The sequence below is a fragment of the Cyprinus carpio genome, chromosome A21, assembly GCF_018340385.1.
Source record: "Cyprinus carpio isolate SPL01 chromosome A21, ASM1834038v1, whole genome shotgun sequence".
NCBI classification, from domain to species: Eukaryota; Metazoa; Chordata; class Actinopteri; order Cypriniformes; family Cyprinidae; genus Cyprinus; species Cyprinus carpio.
The window spans coordinates 3149994-3171389 of record NC_056592.1 but is presented as its reverse complement, the minus strand read 5'-3'; the positions used below and the strand labels follow the sequence as shown (position 1 = coordinate 3171389).

Genomic DNA, 21396 nt, shown 5'->3' with positions numbered 1-21396 from the left:
TTTTATAGTACAATGACCACTTATATGTCAAAAGATCAAAGGAATTTTGATTTCTCAGTTAATAACACTTTTAACAGATTTTTTTCAGAGATTCACAGTAGATTTGTTGAAAATTATGAGTTTGTTTCTTAATCAGAACAGATTTGGAGAAGTTTAGCATTACATCAGTGTCTCATCAATGGATGCTCTGCAGTGAATGGGTGCCAAACAACTGATAAAAACATCACAATAATCCACACCACTCCAGTCCATCAGTTATTGACTTGTGAAAAGCTACATGTTTATAAGAAACAAATCCATTATTAAGAAGTTTTTAGCTTCAAACCGTTGCTTCCAGCTAAAATACATGTAATTTTTCTTTTGCTTTTTTATGAATATTTTTTTAAATCTGCACAGATCAAGCATGGTTTACAAGCAAAAACAGTCCTAAATGGCTCTAAACAAATATGTTGGTGACTTTTGATGTGAAAGGACAACAGGAGATGGATTTTGTCACTGGAGGAGGAGTTATTATAAATTATGGACTTGTTTTTTAGCCAGAAGTGACAAAAGTTAAAACGCCTTGATAGATTTGTTTCTTACAAACACACAGCTCTTTGCTTCATAAGATGTTTACTGATGGACTGGAGTGGTGTGGATTACTTGTGGATTATTGTGATGTTTTTATCAGCTGTTTGGATCACAAACAAATTCTTTAATGTCCAAATAAAAAATGCATTACTGACCAAATCTTCTCAAATAAACAGGCAATACTTGATTTATAGTGTAATTGCCTAATTGCAGATACTGCTGTCTTACTGGAGATCGATGTCAAATGCAGTCACAGACTTTCTTCACACCCACAGGAAACAGGATATGCACACGACAAACTTTTAAGTGATGAACTTCTCATGGTAGTTTAGTGTTCAGATCTGTTATAAATTTAAAAAAAAAAAAAAAAAGCGTTAAAGAAATATAGCAAAAGAACTTTTAAATCCCAAGTCATTTTGAAGCGGTGACACAATGACACTTATCAACACCTGCCACAAGCCAAAAATCACTCAAGTCTTTGTTTAAGATCTCAGCGTGCGTGCGGAGGAAAGGATTGGAGAGGTTTATAGCCAGAGAAAACAAGCCAAAAAACAAATATGGTAAGTAATTACAGAAAACACGGACAAAAAAACACTGTAGATTCCCCTTCGAATTCAGTGAAAGATCAAACATCTCCTTTGAACAATGTTAGACTGAACAGAACGCTATTAATAATATTCAAGCACATTCTGAAAAACCAAAACAGAAATAATCACAGAATATCCACCCTTATACGTTTGCTTAACAGATTTAGGCCGTCACACATCAGAATTCGTCTCGCTTTTTTCTTCTTTAAAGGAATGTTCCACTTCAATTAAACTGCTGTTGATCACAAAAGAAAATAATTGACTTGTTTCTCAGTTTGTAAAAACAAACAAGATCACATTTACAGTAATGCACTAACAATGGCAGTCTGGAGGTTTTCACAGCGCAGATGTGAAGCATGTATTTTTATTTAAACATTTATATTATTCTTCGCTGCAAAAATGTTTTTCATTCAAGTTGCAAAGTGCCTAAATTGTTCTTTTACTAATGATACAGCTGCGCCAATTAAACAAATTTTATTTAAACTAAAATTTAACACTGTTGTTTTCCTGCATATTAACATGAAGCTGGATTGTAGAATGCTATATAATAAAATAAATAAATAAAAATAAAAATAATTAATGCTCCATAGTATTTTGCACAGTTATACCCCTTTCAGGTGTGCTTACGCTTATAAAAACATATAGTGATGCATTGTTCTATAAATACAATATTGTAAATGCAACTTTTCATTTCACAGACTGAGTTTGAAGTTTTAAAATCACTGTCTTTTGAAAACAATAGCAAGCTTTATTTGTTTGTGTACATGAAAGGCAGTACAAAATATACTACCATGATGTATAAATACTGCAAAATTTAAATAATATACTACAGTATTTAAATAATAAAACATATTATATAAGGAAATAATATATGATATATATGTGATTTTATTTTTCAAATTTGTAAATAAAACAAACATTACTATAGTACGTTTTAAAAGAAAATACTATTTTTGTAGACAAAGCATGCAATTTTAGTATCACTGAGACAGTATTATGGTTTTTATTAACAAATTGAATTAGTATTTATTTGAATAAGTATTCATTTAAATTTTAGTTTTAGTAATTTTCATTTTTTTACATTTTTATTTTATAATTTATTTCTATTAAACATGTCTGTAAAGTTTTTATTCAGTTTTAATTTGAGTTAATTCAGTGCATCAGTTTATTTCAAATAATCAATTTAAAATAAAATTAAATGTAATAATATTGCCTTGTCAACTAGCTAAAAAAAATAAGAAAATGAATGTTTAAGTTTTTTATATTTTATTTTATTTTCAGTTTACTTACAAAAGTCTTTGCTGGTTTAATATTAGTTATCTATAATAACCTTGAGACAGTTTTGTTTTTGATATTCATGAAATTGTGGCCATTATAAAATGAGATTGGAGACAGAGAGAAAGATGTGTGTGTGTGTGTGTGTGTGAGAGAGAGAGAGAGAGAGAGAGAGAGAGAGAGCGCATGTGTGTGTGTTTGGCACTAGAGCAGGTGCGCTGGGATCTCCTGTGTCTACAGGAACAGCCGGAGGGCTGAGTGTGATGTCTTGATACAGCGATCACACACACACTCACAGAGACACACACACAGCCACACACACACACACAGACACACACACACACACACACAGACACACACACACACACACACACACACACACACACACACACACACACACACACACACACACAGACAGACACACATACACACACACACACACACACGCTGTGCTTAAACAGGTGCTTTAACAGCCTTAACACTCCCCAAACGACGGTGTTAGAGCCCTGGGCCGTTAGTATTCACACACGCTGTAAAGACTGATTGTTAATCGCAGTAAGCTGAAGCGTGGTAATGTGGGCTATGATGTCACGCTCACACACACTCACAGTAAGTGACAGTGATGGACTGTGTGTTGTGTCTGAACAGCAGGGAACATCACTGATAAAAGACTGGAGTAATGCAGATGACTCGACAGGGGTCCGACACAGACACACACACACACACACACACACAGAGCAGATCCGCTCCAAAACCTGGTGAGCTGCCTTGATATGTGCTCCCTACATAGGCAGCATCCTAACTAAAGAAATGGTGACTGATTTGGAACAGGCCACAAGATAAATAGTGCTTCAAGCTATAAATAAGCAAGAAAATACACACAGCATACACAAATATTGCATGCAATGGTTCATTTTAGTTAGGTCAAACAAGTTTTTAGTCAATGCTTTTTCAACATTTCTCTTACCATCTTAGATGGATTTTACTGCTCTGTTTAGGATAAATATGATTCTGCCCTTTATTTTAGCAATCCTAGTATCTTTAAAGGATAATTTCAGACTCGTTTGGAACAGTCTTCATGTCTGGAGCGCAGCTACAGCCCTGTATTCAGACGGGACGAGTTACATTTTCCCAGGTTAGCTACATTTGCATTTCACAGATGTACTTTTATATTTGAATAATCTCCTGTTTTTCTCATGCTAACTCTGTAAAATTATATCTATCTATCTATCTATCTATCTATCTATCTATCTACCTATCTACCTATCTATCTATCTATCTATCTACCTATCTACCTATCTATCTATCTCACTTTCGTTCTATCCATCCATCCACCCATCCATCCACCATCCACCCCTTTATTGTTCTATCCATCCATCTACTGTTTTCTATTTATCTATCCATCCACCCATCATTCTATCTATCTATGTGCAATAAGAAAAGTAAATCAACAAGAAAAGTTGAATCATTAACTGCTCAGAAAACTGTAATTCATCATCAGGAGTGAGTTTTACTTTAGAGTTAAAATGAAATAATTAATTACATACAGTACTGTTTATAAAACAACAAATATAAGTAATTATAGAGATCATGAACAAAAGAAACCCATAAACTCCCTTCAGAAGACTAAATGTTTAATGTTAAAGTTGAAAGTTTGTTTAATAACCACACACACACACACACACACACACACAAACACTGAAATATTTAGGTTGTCGCACACAAGTTTTTGAATCATGCATTCAGACAATGACAGAAGTCTGGTGTTAATGACTGTAACTCCACTGTTATTTACACAACTAATCCCAGCTATGATGCCTTAAAATGCTGCCTGTATCAGCAGCTCACAGGATTGGAACAGATCCACAGAAAGAGGGAGAAATCTAGGGATCACACCGCTGTCCTGTCACACGCTGTAATAATCAGACAGCTGTACACAAGACCCTTCCAGCAAGGGCAGAAGCTCGCGTGTGTTACTACTTATGCCGAAAATGACACCAAACAGAAGAACAAGCTGATCGTGACAGATAGTGAGACGGGAAAAGCGGCCGAAGAGAGTGAGACAGAGAGATGAATGGATAAGCTGTACTGATGGAGGCCTTCAGGGACGATTCTGCTCATCTGTCACATAAGGAAGGATAAGAAGAACAACTGTTCCAGAGAAAAAGTGTCACTTGGCTCTGACTCCCTCTCTGCGACGCACGGCTGCAGCAGCTGCTCTGATGTTCCCCGCACACGGATCACATCCCTGCCAGGAATCTCTGCGGAAAAACTCCACCTCTCACATCCAGCGGGCACTTATGTGTTCGGTGACCCAGTGGACAAAGCACACAAAGATCCCGAACTTAGCTCTTAATCACTGAAACAAGGAGGAGGAGCTTCAGCACTGCAACTTTAGTCTTAAAACAAGAATCATCCATCCATCTACTGTTGCATCTATCCATCTATTTATCTACCCATTCATCCATCACTACATCATCACATCTAACTATCTATCTATCTATCTATCTATCTATCTATCTATCTATCTATCTGTCTGTCTGTCTGTCTGTCTGTCTGTCTATCTATCTATCTAACTATCTATCTATCTATCTATCTGTCTGTCTGTCTGTCTGTCTGTCTGTCTATCTATCTATCTATCTATCCACCATCCATCCCTCTATCCATCCATCAGAGATCAGTGACCCAATGGAGGACTGAACTCTTAAACTCTTAATCACTGAAACATGGAGGAGGTGTTTCAGCACTGCAACTTTTCTTTTAAAATAATTGACAAATGTTATCCAACTAAACATTTAAACATTTTCTGATTATACAAAAAGATCTGTCATGAAGAGTAAACTTACAGTGATGCCGGTCATGTTAATGAGAGAGATGTTTGCTGTCTGTCGTTAGTGGTGTGAAACAGAGCAAAAACTGTTTCATCTTGCTCTGTTGAGAGAAATGATAAACCAATTGCTTGACTTATCACTGGCGCCCAAATAACATAAAACAGATAACATTCCATAATGTGCATGTCTTGAAAATGGTTACTATGGTAACAGCCTAATGAGCGAGGCCCCACAATTCATGAGTTTAAGCTCCACCTACAGCTGATGCCATAGTGTCTAATTAAATAATAACCTTTAAAAATAGGATTTTCCACCATAAATGATGATTTCAAAATGACCAAGGTAACAAATAAAAGTATTTAGCCATGAAATCAATGCAGAAGTATTTATAGTAATGCTTTGATCTTTGATCTTAATGTTTATCGGGAGGACACAACTGACATCATATGCATAATCAATTCAGACCAATCCTGGAAAGTTACAGTGGTGATCTAGAATAAGTAAATGTCACTGCAAGATTCCTGAAGAACAAGTGTTCGTACTGCAAGTCAAACGTGCAGTAAAGAACTTTCTGAGCAACGTGTGTGTTGGAGGTCTGTGGTTAAAGAAAGTGTGAAATGGTCAGGGTCTGGGGAAAATGCAACCGATCAATCATATGAGGACAGGCACTGATCCATTTATATCTCTCTGAGTAAGCAAAAACCAGCACACACCTAAACACAACCCTAGAGACACATAAACTAAACAAATACAAAGACCCTCTAAACAATGCAAACACATGCACATAATTAAACACAACACACACTCACAAACACAGGAGTTTCTGAAAGGCACCTCTAAATGTTCACATCGATTGGTGAAATGCAGAGAGACTATTGGGTCATTTACTGTTCACGGACTGTACAAGGTCCAAGTCATCTGTAATGAACAATCAGAAAATAGAACAAGCATCTAAATACTTTGTGTCACTGTTAATTAACTCTAACTTGGACCAAGAGGCCAAGCAGCTGTACAGGAACATGCAAACAACCACTCAGAACACCTGAGGAACGTGTCTCACGGTGAATGCTTGAGAGTTGGCAGCTCTGGTTACGTTGGTTGGCGCTAGCTTGGTCAACATCAGCTGTCTGATGTTGACAGAATGCTGTTTGTCAAATTAATTTAATTCAAATAATGTGTATATACAACTCAAAATGTAATATGAACAAAACGAATATGAACATATTCACTGGTAAAGGTGAAGGGGAGTAGCTTGAAGATGTCATGTTTCAAAATCACTTGACATCACTCAACGTTCCTCTGGAGGCAAAACGTCCTTTAGGCTTCGGCTATTGCTCTAGGGTTGTTGTGAAGGTAGGGGGCGGAGCATAGAGACTATGCCGTTTCTCGTTTGTTACTCTAGAGTAGACCAATTCACTTTATTGAGGCATACTGCCCCCATCTATTATGGAATGTGGAGTATGACTTGATTTTTTTTGCCAGACATGACACATGGCACCTTTAAACCTTAGCAATTTGCACCTGTAGATTTTAATTACAATACATATATTTAAAAAAAAATATTCTCCACTTCAGCAGCACTTACAGATGCTAAATTTTAGTTTTATTCCTATCTATATTCTGAATGTTCTTTAGAGGGGTTTGTTCATGTATCATTCCCACTGATTTATAAAAAAATGTATTCCTAAAAACATTGAGAAAAGGTTTTTGTTTTTTTTTCTGGCTGTTGACAGCGTTTTCTGATTTATGTAGTGTAGAAGAATTTATGCATATTAGTGCATAATTAATTATATAATGTCTCATTTGCATATTTAAACATAATATTTCAGGAAACTTGTAATACAAAACAATTGTCTTAATATAATCAACTAAGAATGTTGGTATCTATTTTCACCCTGTTTACCTGTCTTGTCTTAAACATGACTTACATTTTTATAAAATAACCTACATTTCTAATCTAATACACAAAAATCTAGTTTATATGTTACAGCCGTTCTTCTCTGCCTCTTTCTCATTCTCTAGGCACTTCCCCAAACCTTTTGCCTTCCTCTCTCTCTTTTGCCCTCTGTCTGTTTTAGAAGAACAATGTATCCGTGGTGAATAAATTAGTTTTACTTTGCAGCCCCTGGGGCTCTACATCCCATAATTATAAGTCTGTTTAGCATAGTAACCACGGTGATACCAATGCTTCCCCTGGCTCTGTCTGATGTGCTCTATGACAAGTCTTCTGCAGCTATACAATACTTTTGTGTGCAAACAAACCAAAACGTAAGATTTCATTCCTTTATAATCTTAAAAAGTAACCAAAATTTGTCATACATAATTATTATTATTTTTTTTTTAAATCTTTCCTCATAAACAAATAATTGAGATACTATTACGGTTTTTATTAATATTTTGAATTAGTTTTTATTTGTATATTTTTCCATTTCATTTGAAAGTTTTAGTCATTTTGTTGTGTTTTTGTCATTTTCTTAAGTTTTTGTTGTTGTCTACATAGTTATTTATTTTTATTTCAGTTTTAGTTATAGTATACTGCATATAAGCAGTTAGACTGCCTGCTTCTGCTCACAAGAACATCCATTCTTCAGCCTCCATGATAATAACCTCAATAAAGATGTCAAAACAGTTTATATCTCAGTATTGACCCTTAGAAGTCTTTTGAGTTCACACTGCTCAGGAGCAAATCCTGACATCCTATTAAAATAAGACAAAACACTCAGTAAGGACATTAGCAGAGCTCCATCACGCCTCATAAATATTGACATAAGAATTTGAAAACATAGTTATTGTGAACCAAAAGAGAAGAGATCATCTGCCTGGTTTGATGGTGTGGTCCTTTTGGACTAAACTTTGCTAAAATATGCTGACATAACAACAATGACTTAATAGCACTCTTTAAGTTTTAAACAGAAATCAGGCTCCTTATTACTTTCCTTATTACTTGTTACTGCCTCTGTTTCAAGAGTGTCTGTGTTTCAAATGGTTGAGCAGAAACAATATTTGGTCAAAATTAAAATAAATAGTCTATGGCTGCATGATTTGGTGGGGAAAATCTGATTTTGCGATTGTGATTTTTCTGATAAAAATTGTGATTTAAAAAAGCTCCAGGTTTGCTGTTTAGGGCAGTGTTAGTTTATTATCATTGAGATACTAGTATATAATTAAGTCAATATTTTGAATTAGATTTTATTTCTGTATTTTCTGCTTTCATGTTAATTTTAGTTAAAGTTTTAGTAATTTAGTTTTGTTTTTATATATTTTTTAAATGTCTATATAGTTTTATCATTTTTTATTTCAGTTATTTTAGTACATAAAATTATATATCAATATATGTCAATATGATAATAATAATAATAATAATAATAATAATGCATTATTATTACTCAATAAAAATATTAAAATAGGAAATATTACTATTGTTATATTTCACTGCAAAATAAAAATTATGAATAAAAAAATTAATGATAAATAATAATGATAAAATAATGGAAAAAGAATGATAAAATAATATAAAATAAAATAAAAATGAATTTACAATACATAATAATAATTAAATTTAATAATGATTGTGTGCAAAAGAACACAGTGGCACACTTCAATCAGAAACATGAAACATGTTATATTTTGATTTTAGTTTTATTTTGATTAATCATGCAACCCTAATATAGTATCACATCTATTGCTTAGATTTAGGGTTAATGATTTAGACAAGCCTTTAACCCTAAGTATATAGCTGTTTTTGCTACGTACTTGAACCATCCAGAACATTCCAGCATAACAACGTGCTGACAAGCACTCAGAGCAACTTAGCCACTGTAACGCAACGCACTGGCAACCACCCACAACATCCCAGCATTGTAGCTTGGACGCACCACTTACATTTTCTTTAGAAAAAGTAAAATCTCTCTCTTGTTCTCTTGTACAAACGCACACTACACTCTGCAGTATGAGACCAGAATGTCAATGTCGAGATGTTTGTATAACGCTGTGTCAATCCCGAGTCAACACTTCATCTGCGAATCTACATCTACAGTCCTGAACAAAGGAGCTCGCGTGTATCACGATTCTCTCTCTGTGTGTGTGTTTTACGCTTTGGTTGAGTTGGGAGTCCCAGAAGTTCAGGCAACACATTGCAGGTCACGCACTAAAGCCCAAGACTCATACCTGCATAAAATACTGATTTCTATCCGGCATTTTAGTCCTGCTGCATTGGAGTCTGATCTCCTGCTTTTTGTCAATCTTCTGTGTATGAGAGAGAGATGAACAGAGTCAGGCCACAGTGGAGTGTGTTTGTGAAGGGTATACCTTCATGAAGGTCTGCCAAGCAGGCCACACACACACACACACACACACACACACACACACACACACACACACACACACACACACACACACACACACACACACAGCCAAACTTTTCACATTAATCATCAGCTTTCACTATCTGCATTTAAGCAAAGATGAATTAAGTTGATTGTAGAAATACTTATTTTAGTCCAGCTAACAAATACACAAACCCACAAACTTATCCTCAAAATCAATCAATCATTCATTCAATCAATCAATCAGTATATTTCTCTCTCTCTCTCTCTTTTCGTCACAATCATGCATACGTCCTCAGCAACCACCTAACAACCACCCAGCAAACACTTCCAACTTCTATCTACTGTATGTGTAACCTTCAAACTGAAAACATCTCTTCAAGCTGCTCAAGCACTCAAACTAAACACGACTGGAATTCAGTACATCGATTTAAAGGACACTTGCAAGGCTGTTTTCTTAACTTTAAGTGAACTCCACAAACTCCTTTTCTAGCTGGACTTTAAAAATACTGACATAGTCTAAAAACAGGCCTCTCATATTCATGATGAGAATGTTTGGATCAGAATTAACACAACGGCATGACTAAAGTGCCATTTCCCACTAAACTCATGAATCTATGAATTAGCCTGGCGTCTGGTTGTTTTTTTCTTCGGTCGAGTGGATGAGGCTGTTGAGGGCGTGTGAATGACGCCAAGCGTACGGCCTGAATCAGGCGACGTCTGGCTGAACGGTGCATGTGTTAATGACTTCTGAAGCTTCCTACGCTCAACACTCACAGACGCCAATGCAGGGGAGGATTTTCTTCTGTTCTTTCTCTTTTTAATGGTTCCAAACTCTTAAAGGCACAGTTGATCCAAAAAACCTGTCATCATTTACTCACCCTGATGTCGTTCCAGAAGCACATGGCGTTTCTCCTCCTGTGGAGCACAAAAGGGGATGCAGAATGTCAAAGATGTGGCTTCCCAAAATTTTCAATAAACACTGCTTTATTAGATATTACTGTAAATATTCTCTCAATTCAACCATCAGCATGTCGCACGTCATCATTGACTCAGTTTCTAGTTTTCAGGTCACAAGCAGTTCTTGACCTATAAGTACGTTACGGGTTAAGAAGTTTTATAAGCCCTTGGCTGACTTCACTGATTACAATCCCTAGTCTATGGCTTATTAAGACATGATATGTCAACATTGTGACAGGTGCCAGTGGATTACGCACTTCCTCTGATGCATCCAGCAGACGTGCCAAACAGACGGTCAAACTGAGCAAAGTTTGGCAGACTGTGACGTCATTCCAGAGATGGGATAAAGGAGTTTCCGTTTTCCCATTTAATTGAAGATGAATAATCCTGTTTGTGCGTTTCGGGTCAGATGGGGATTAATTGGAATCATTTATAAATCACATCACTTTTAGAGCCATTAATGGCTTTTACTGTACAGTAAACATTTTTATAAATAGCATTTTAAAGGTAACAGAGAGGCTGGGTTTGTGTCAAGAGGGGGAAAGTCAAGTCAGCTCTGAGAGAGCAAGAGCAAAAGAGAAAGAGAGAGAGAGAGAGAGAGAGAGAGAGAGAGAGAGATGCGGAAATCTTTCCGTTGAGACACAGCAAGGACAAACTATCGATCTGATCTGCACTCCTGTCAACACAGACCATCCAGAGCACAGAATCACGCCAACTCTCTCTCTCTTTCTTTAACATCACACATACTTTATAAATTCACATAAAAAACTAAACGAATTCCACTGTATATCAATTTCCATAAAGAATTCTGCTCTGAGAAATACAAAGGTGACTCTCACAAAACCTGTCAAAGAAAATCAAAAGTAAGAATATAGAATTGTAGTTTGCATAAAAAATTTGATTATTATAGGATCCTTAAGAATTTTAACATTACTTTCATAACCTGACACACTTACTTAATGCAATTATTATTATTATTATAAAGTATGTATATATTTAATTTATGCCAATTTAATAAAAAATATTATTTTTTATATTTTATTTATACTTTATATTATTTTTTATATTTAATTATTCAGCTTTTTATTTTTGTGTTTTTTAATATATAATGATTGTAATTTGAGTTTTTTTATGATATAATGATAATGGTGGGTAAATGAGAATCTTTATGCAATTTTTGACTGAATGTCATGGAAATAAATAATTAAAACAAACTATTTTGCCATCACAATTCATCACTGTCTATGTGTTTGACTCAGGGTGGTCCGGCTGTTGTGTCTTCCGTGAAGGGTTGAAAATGAACCGTCCAATTCTCCTTTAACCATTCATTGAAGTCGTCTTAACGCTTTACTAGGAAACTGATGTAAATCAGTCGACCTGTTGGCCCTAATGTAAAATCTGTTATACTATATTTGCATATTTGAACACACAGTGGCCCCGAAAAATAATTGGACACTTAAGACACATTGGGGGACATATTCATTGCATGAATGACAAAAATTCAAAGCAAGTGTCTTTATGTGTGTGTCTCAAATGCTGCAGGATCTTTTTTTCACTAACTGCAATCTCTTCATTTTACATTTTTTTTGCTCAATTTCTTGCAGTCAACTGTTGTTTTGGTGGTTTTTAGTCAGTTCAGTCATGTTTTTTAATTTTTGGGGAACCTTACTGAAAATGTAAGAGATCAATACTTTAAAAACAGCTTCTTCAGTATTGTTGTTTTTTTGTTTGTTTGTTTTTTGGCAACACATTTGACATCAAGAACCATTTGGCTATAAAATGGATCTTATGTTTCTTTGGAGAATTTTTTTTTTTAAGTTATTGCTGTAACCTACCAACCTGGAGCACTAACAGCAAATATTGCCCTGAGAGCTGCTCTATCAGCATTTCTGAATGAAAGTCCGAGGAAACTGAGAGAATCCATTCAATAAAAGAGGAAAAAGGCAAACCGTCAGAGGTTTCCTCGACCAGGGAGGTCTGGAGTGCGTAAAAAGGCGGATTCCCTGGTGCCTCAAGAGTGGGACGGTTCAGTTTCAGCCCCTTCAAGAAGAAGACGGCAGAACAGCCGGGCCAGTCTGACTCAAACCCGCAGATAGTGATTGAGAGTGATGGTTAAATGGATTAGAGAGAGAGGGAGGGAGAGGGAGAGAGAGGGGAGGGAGATTTGCCATGAAGCTTTCTGCCCTTGAACACACAGGGCAAATCTGATCCAGTAAAGTAGACAGCGCGCGCACCACAAGTCCATATTCTCACTTTCGGATACTTCACTGGTACTCCACACCCTCCTCCGGTAATTCAGCATCTCCTGCAGAAGTAGGGCACCGTCCTCCCCTGACAAACCGACGGAGCGTGCATTAAAAACTCTCCGGCAGGGAGAGATAAAGATAAAAAACAAACAAACACGGAAGAGCCGCATCCTCGCTGCGGGAGGCGATGCAGTTTCCACAAGGACGCAAGTCGAGCGCGCGGTGAGTCCATCTCAACTACTTCAGCGACCCGGATGAACGCACGCAGTTCTCGTTTCCGAAACGAGCCTGTCAAAGCGGCTCACTTTTGATTGATGTTTGAAACGCCAAAAAGTTGTTTCTATCCGAGTTTGCACGTACTGTAAACCCAGCCCTCTTGCCGTTAAACGCGAGTTGTGTTTTCACGGAGCATCTCTCCCGCAGTTCTTCATCTTTAGTGTCGGGACGCGCGCGCGACACACCCCGTGCGTCTCCGTCCGCTCTGCAGACGGAAGACCGATTGCAAACTGTTTTCTGATGCTAAACTACCAGAGTGGTGAACTTTAGTCACGTTTTGTGTCAGATTACGGATGCTGCATTGCCTGCAGGGTGTGCATGAGGAATATCGATGCTTGCTTTGAGTTTTATTACAGTATGGAGGAGTAGCCTGTTCTGTCTGCGAGTGGAACTTGTACGTTTTTTTACGTGAGGCAAAACGAAAATGTACTATGTAACAGTTTTTTTTTTAATTTTTTACTTTTCTATACTAAATTACCTGTGAAATGATCGGGTTGTGGTTACTGAAGGATTAAACGCATCTGGAATGAGAGTTATGTAGACGTGTCTGTTAAATTTGAGGTAAAAACTGGTAGTTGTATTTGCCACGGTGACGAAATTACAATCATTACAGTAAGATTAAATATTAAAGTTGAAGAATGCATGTCATTAAATCATATAATATACATTTACCAACCTACAGCATATAAAGTGTTAAATGACTTAAAGTTCGCCACAACTGGCAGATATGTCTAACATTACTACTAATGAAAGTTTAAAATTAATTTAAAGATAAATTTTTTAATAATTAATAGTGTTTTGATTTTTGCTTTTTATTTTTATAATAAAGTTTTGCTTATAATTTAGATTTTTTTTCATACATTTTATTTGTAAAACGTTTAAATATTTTTACCATAAAAGTGTAAGCAATTTAATCTAAAAAAATATATTTTGTTTACAGTAAAATTACATGCAAATATATTTTCCACTTGATCTGAAATGTGTAATCAGCTTGATTCAGTCATATGAAATATATTTGACTTGAATAAAAACAGTTTAGATCCTAGAAGCACATTAAGGTTACCTTACCTGATTTTTACAGGCATGCATTGCATTTGCAACCTTAGAAATGGATGTCATCACCATGAGTGTATCTGCACATGTGAAATCATTCATATATATATATATATATATATATATATATATATATATATATATATATATATATATATATATATATATATATAGCACATTCCTTTCGCTACTCTTCAACAAAGTCCTGCCTTATATAATACAATATCTGTCTGTGAAGTGTGTGTGTGCATGTACCACGCATGTTCTTCACTCCAGACTCGTGTTGTATGTGATATCAGCCATCTGTCCGGACTGGTGGTGGTTCACGGGATGACATCCAACGTCTGTTTAGGGGGGGTTTGGCAAATTAGACCATCAGCAGAAAGCAGCGCTAGAAAAAAACAGGCTTGTCAAGTGCTTGTGTATAAAAGAGCAGTGAAGTTAAACACTAAAATGTGTGGTGTTTGCTTTCAGGACCATGGACAGCAGCTGCTGAGTGAAGGATGTGACCAGGCAGCTATTTCTGAGCTTGGAAAAGGGGAAACCCACTTAATGTGACCTTCAGGACATAAATATGCTCTGCGGTGACGCAGTCCAGGAGCTGCTATGGATGTAGGTCCAAGTAAAAGCATCAGCACTTTTGACCCAACATATCAGGACAGTGTCCAAACACACAGAAGTAAGACAGAAGTCAATGCACAAAACAATAAACTTGCTTTACAAAAACTCCTCTCAAACATATAACAATAAAAAACATTTATGCACATTTTCTATATATACTTTTTCCTTTTGGAGTAAACGAAAGCATGATCGTGGCAAAGTTATGGGATGTTTTAACCTGACCACAGGCGCTGCTGTTCCATGTTAACACGTCCCACATCTGAACCTACGGTGGTCCCTTTCCCGTTTCTCCGGACCCTCGGAAATCCCCTTATTTGCACGCCTGCCATGCGTGCTTGCGCGGGACTCCTCTACCTGCTGGTGCATGTGCTGGCGAGAGCAAGAGGCCAGTACGACCAGTGCAAGTCTCTCGTGAGCACGGACGAAGGCGCCGTGTGGGAGCATTATGCATGCCAACCCAAAGCCCAGGCCGTGAAGGAGTACATGCGCATCCGCGTCGAACCGCCGGGCATCACCTGCGGGAACCCGCCGGAGAGATTCTGCACTCTGGTGAGTCCTCTTTAATTGCTACTTTTATTGATCAAGGAAGCATTAAGTTGACTGAAAGTGACAGTAAAGACATTTATAGTGTTAAAAAAAGATTTCTGTTTCAAATGTTCACAGAAAATATAAGGCAGCACAACTGTTTTCAACATTGATAATAATCAGAAATGTTTCTTGAGCAGCAAACCAGCATATTAGAATGATATCTGAAGGATCACGTGACACTGAAGACTAGAGTAATGATGCTGAAAATTCAGCTGCGCATCACAGGAATAAATTACATTTTAACATATGTTCAAATAGAAAACAGTTATTTTCAATTGTAATAATATTTTGTCAATATTACTGTTTTACTGTATTTTTGTTCAAATAAATGCAGCCTTGGTGAGCAGAAGAAAATTAAGTCAAAAACTTTTAAAAAAATATCACCAACCCAAACATATGAACGGTAGTGCAGGTGTTCTGAGAAATCGAGCCACAGACTCTGTAAAATATATTAAAGTGTTAAAATCAATATTAACCCAAAAAACATATCAAATACCAACTTTGAAAATCAACCAGAAATAGTACACCACTCGGGCAACTTTGGCCTGCTTGTGTCAACATCCTACTGTATGATCGGGGGACATATTAATTCCAGTCTTGCATGCTATTCCAAAACAGACATGTGTAATGGGAAAGTAGAGTGTGATATAAATACACCATGCTAATTCCTGTTTCTCACAACCAGAAATTCAAAGATTATGTGTCACATGGTCAGCAGGCTTGACAGTCATGTGTTTCTTCTTGCATGCTTTTTTTCTGCTCATAAGCCTGACAAATACAATTAAGTGAAGGAATAGTTCACCAAAAAAATCATCGCATCGCAGACAGGCCAAAAGTGAAGGAATAGTTCACCAAAAATCAAGCATTGACGTGTACCAATCCAGTTTTAACACTTATCACAGCGGTCCATTTAAATTCCCATTCTCCAGCATCTCTTCTATCACATCGCTGCTCGCAGATCAACTCCCTCCTCCAACCCCAACTCCACCTAACTGAACCTGTAATCTAATCAGTCTTTTTTAAACAGTTCACTATATTGCATGCATGCATTTTCTACCATGTATTTTGTATTTTCTGCAACTCATGTAAATTGTGAATTGTAATTATGTATGCATATACTGTGTCTGTTCTGTACCCCAGCGGGGTTTGACTTGCTGCTCTCCCCGCTCTGTCCAAGCATGGCTGCATGGACAGGTGTAGGGAGTTTTGCCCAGAACAGAACCATACCACCAACAATAACTGTATGCCATATAATTATAATAACTACACTTTGACAATGTAGTCCTGACTAAAATGAAAATTTGCTGACAGTTTACTCACCCGCAGGTCATCCAAGATGTGTTTGTTTGTTCATGGGAAGAGATTTAGAAAATGTAGCATTGCATCAGTTGCTCAGCAATGGATGCTCTGCAGTGAATGGGTGCCGTCAGAATGAGAGTCCAAACAGCTGATAAAAACATCACAATAATCCACAAGTAATCCACACCACTCCAGTCCATCAGTTAATGCCTTGTGAAACCAAAAGCTGTGTGTTTGTAAGAAACAAATTCATCAAGACGTTTTAAACTTCAAACCATTGCTTCTGGCTAAAATACGAGTCTTTAATCCATAATAATGCTTCGCCCAGTGAACTATTTCTTTAAGATCACTGCTTAACAGTTGCTCTCGTTCATCTGATTAACTGATGACTTGAGTTTGCATCTTCTGGTTGGTCTTAAAGCTTTGTTTTATAAAATAAAACAAATAAAATATAATGATTATTGCACAAAAGTGGGCTTGACTAACTAATTATGCTAACTTTATAGAATTTACAAAGTATCAATTAACACCTGGATGGGATGGACCTCAGGCAGATGTTTCTGGATTTTTTCATTGATTAATTTTTTGACCAACAGCCATTTTTCTTTGCAAACTAAGCGGGGCCTGCAGAACGGTGCCAAACTGCACCCGTCATGGGGGCGGATGGTCTCGAAGCAGCGTTAATTTGAGCAGGATGTGCCATGCAGGTCACCGACCACAGCAGAAAAAATGCAGCTGAGGTCAGCAGGCGTGGAGAGCAGAAGGCCGAGGTGTTGTTTACCCACGTGAGTTTGTTGGCAGAGTCAGGCTCACAGGAATAGAGGACCGGGAGGATGTCGAATTTCACTTCACTTATAGCAGGGTCAGCAGGTTATTCTCAAGGGCAAGGATGTCACGTGGTGCACTATGGGATACTGGGGTGGACAACAAACAAAATCAAAATATATTCCATCAGTCAGTGAGTTCTGATAGTAAAATTAAATTTGATTGGTGTTTGCCCGTGCAAAAGTTGCGCAGCTGTAAATGTGTCCACACCTCTGGGACGTTGTGGATGGTTGCTAATGTGTTGCTATGCAGTTGTTGTGGTGTTCTGGGTGGTTGCTAGGTTGTTTCTTTCTGTCTGGTGCAGGGGTATTTAAATTGACATTTATTCATCTGGCAGACACTTTTATCCAAAGTGACTTACAGTTGAGGAAAACAACAAGTGGTTGTTATAGTTGACTAAAACCATTATAAAAATGTACTTGAAACAGAATTAATTTTAACTGAAATAATTTTATTTCAGCATTTTTCATTATAATTTAGTTTAACCTGATGTAACAACAAAAAATAAATAATAAAGAATTAAATCTACAGATATATAGACATAAAATAATGACAAAAAAACAAACAAAAACAAAATTACTAACATTGAAATAAAAAGTAAAATTTTATAAATTAAATTTATTCATTTACATATTTATTAAATTATTTATTTGCCAAATTAATTTAATGGGAAAAATAATAATAATTTAAAACAGAATCTTTATGATACTAAAACAGATACGTATAGATATAGATATAACTCGGGCCCGTCCTTCACTGTAAGACTGTGACATTTTTTTCACCTGTTTAATGCTTTAGCTTAACGCTTAAACTCGAGTAAGAGCAACAGTAACAGTGATGCTTAAAAAAAGTGATGAAGAAAAGAAGCAAAAGGTTGTGCAGGCTGAAGAGAACAAGAGCATGAATAAATACTAGTGTCAGGGGAAAAGAGGTAATACAACCTTGATTAAATTATCCAGACACTGCAATGTCGTGCACAAACAGACACACTTGGTTCACCATGATTGTGCCTTTTCACAATGAAGCTGATAATGAGACTCTGCAAGAGAAAACACATACACAGTACAGTTATTGGTCTCATGTGAGAGCCGGAAATGGACACAGCTCTCACACACTTAACAGTTAATGATCTGTTTAATGTTTTCTCTTACTTGCTCTCACTCTCACAACTTAAAGGGATAGTTCACCCAAAAATCACAGTTCTGTCATGATTTACTTAGACATGACTTGGAATATGGTGATAGGATTATATTTATGACTACTTTTTTTTGGCTGCTCTTTGGCTATTTTTTAAAGCTTGGTAGCATTTGTCCCCATTTACTTTCACTGCATGGAAAATAACAGTGTGAACATTCTGCAAAACATTTCCCTTTGTCTTTTATGATAAGTAACTGATGACAGAATAATCATTTTTGGGTGAACTATCCCTTTAAATTGTGTTTGCATAAATGTGTGTTAGCTTTTCCAGATCTGGTTTAAGTAAGAATCAGAGTATCTTTTCAGCGTAACTTTGCATTCCACAATATAATTATATCATCATTTAATCACCATAAAACAGAATCTTCACACTATTCTTTTCCATGCAGTACAAATGGGTACAAATGCTGCCAAGCTTTAAAAAAATAAGCAAAAAAAAAAAAAAAAAACCATAAAACTAATATAAGTAGTCATACATAAAATTTAAACAACATATAGTATTCCAAGTAATGTGAGTTTGGAACAGCATAAGGGTGAGTAAATGTGATTTTGGGTGAACCGTCCCTTTAAATTTTGTTTGTGTAAATGTGGGTATGTATTAGCTTTTAGCTTTTTGCATGCCATAATGTTCAAACAAATCCATCTCTTTTTTTTGAACTATCCATTTAAACCCCACATTTGGATTTGTTTGAATATTGTGGCATGCAAAGCAACTCTAAAATACTGATTCTTATTTAAAACAGGACTGGAAAAGCTAACACACACTAAGACACACACAAACCCTTGAATTGTTGTGCCGGAGTCGGCCGCTAATGGACTGCCCTCTGGAATGTTCCTCAGGTCGTCCCAAGCTCTTTAATATTGATGGGCCCTTAATGGTCCTGCAAGAAGACATCCACAGCACACCCGAACATTTTCCTTTTACATTCTAGACATGACGAGGTCGGGCAGGCTGGCACAGTCAGCACTTTACAACAGACGGGATCCTCCCTAGTATCTCTCCTACCAAGAAAAATGACAAACGCAGATGACAGAGGAAAAAATGCGGGGTGGAAACAGAGTACTGTTAACCGACAGCCAGGTTAATATTACTGAGACCATTAAAAAATTACAGCATCATTGAAATACAGCTTGTTTTAGCGCTCAGAACTTCATCGCCAGTCCAAATAGAGCGTCTATTAAAACTAAAAATACAAAAATATATTGTTTTAAACTTCCACAACGTTCTGCGACTGCAGCCAGATAAACCCATCAACACATGACTGTCCACATTTAAACATTAATGGCACTTACTCAGTGTTCAGAAACCTGGCCCACACACCCACTGTAATATCTGTAATATAAACAAACTAAACGCCACCAAGTTACCAATGAATAAAAGTCCAGCCTTACATTTTTCCTCTTTACACATCATATCCTGTTTCACTTGGAAATATGTCAGATTACATAAGCAAAATTAGTTGCAAATGTTCTTTCATGTGGAATTTAATAATCTCTCGCATTTCACAGCAGCTGCTCTTTTTTTAGTCTGTGTGTGTTGCTGTGGGTTTTGGGTCCACTGCTGTGGTTACATGTGTTTGTGCGTGTGTGTGCGCGCATGTCCCAGTTTGTGCATGTTTCCACCCAGGGTCCAAATTTAACACTCACTGAGCTGCATATGTGAGTAAAAATGGCCTTCGCAGAGTTACTTCTCAGATGGCTGGTAACTTAAACTGCAACATAATGCATGTAAATCAAACTGTCACTACTAATTCGCAGAGTTACTTCTCAGATGGCTGGTAACTTAAACTGCAACATAATGCATGTAAAATATATATATATATATATATATATATATATATATATATATATATATATATATATATATACTATTTTTTTTTTCCGTTGAATGCCATGTGGTGACACGTGTGCCAATTTCACACATTAAGCCACTAAAATTAAAATATGGAACGTCTGTTCACATTTATGTGACAGAGATGCTCATCTGGCTTATTTTGTACAGTATATGATGCTGCAAATGAGACAATGACCTGCACTGTTTGTCACAATAATGCAAGGAAAACTTGCATTCCATTGTCATACACTAAAAAAAGTTTTACTTCCATTAAAGTGATAGTTCTTCATAGGAACAGATTTGTAAAAATGTTGCATTCTATCAGTTGCTCAGCAATGGATGCTCTGCAGTGAATGGGTGCCGTCAGAATGAGAGTCCAAACAGCTGATAAAAACATCACAATAATCCACACCACTCCAGTCCAGCAGTTAATGTCTTGAGAAGACAAAAGCTGCTTTTAAAAGAAAAATCCATCAAGATGTTTTAACTTTAAACTGTTGCTTCTGGCCAAAATACCATTTTCCCTGGAGAAAGCAATAGTATGGAAAGAGGACTTCTTTTTATTTTAGTCGGAAGCAATGGTTTAAAGTTAAAAAAAAATAATGATGGATTCGTTTCAAACACAGTTTTTCCACAAGACATTAACTGATGGAATGTAGTGGTGTGGATTATTGTGATGTTTTTATCAGCTGTTTGGACTCTCATTCTGACGGCACCCATTCACTGCAGAGGATTCATTGGTGAGCAAGTGATGTGATGCTACATTTCTCCAAATCTGTTCTAATGAAGAAACATACTCATTTCACATTTTCAGCAAATGTATCTTTTTGTGTGAACTATCCCTTTAAGAACATCCTTGGAATCTTTCAATTGTACAAAAGGTTCCTTTATAGTGGAAAACAGTTCTTC

General features: G+C 36.5%; 1 protein-coding gene across 3 annotated transcripts in view; it reads left to right on the top strand.

Annotated features, from left to right (window-relative positions):
• The first annotated feature begins 12878 nt into the window (after positions 1 to 12878).
• The window catches only part of LOC109046238 (netrin-G2-like), a 59205-nt gene continuing 50687 nt past the window's right edge, over positions 12879 to 21396 (top strand). For 2 of the 3 annotated variants that reach the window (XM_042778565.1, XM_042778563.1), the window contains exons 1-3: positions 12879 to 13016; positions 14598 to 14735; positions 14972 to 15293. In XM_042778565.1, the coding sequence (XP_042634499.1) occupies positions 14698 to 14735; positions 14972 to 15293 (360 nt within the window). In that variant the 5' untranslated portion in view covers positions 12879 to 13016; positions 14598 to 14697. Of the gene's footprint in view, positions 13017 to 13193; positions 13465 to 14597; positions 14736 to 14971; positions 15294 to 21396 lie in introns of those variants that run through there. The other variant, XM_042778564.1, reaches the window with a different exon arrangement.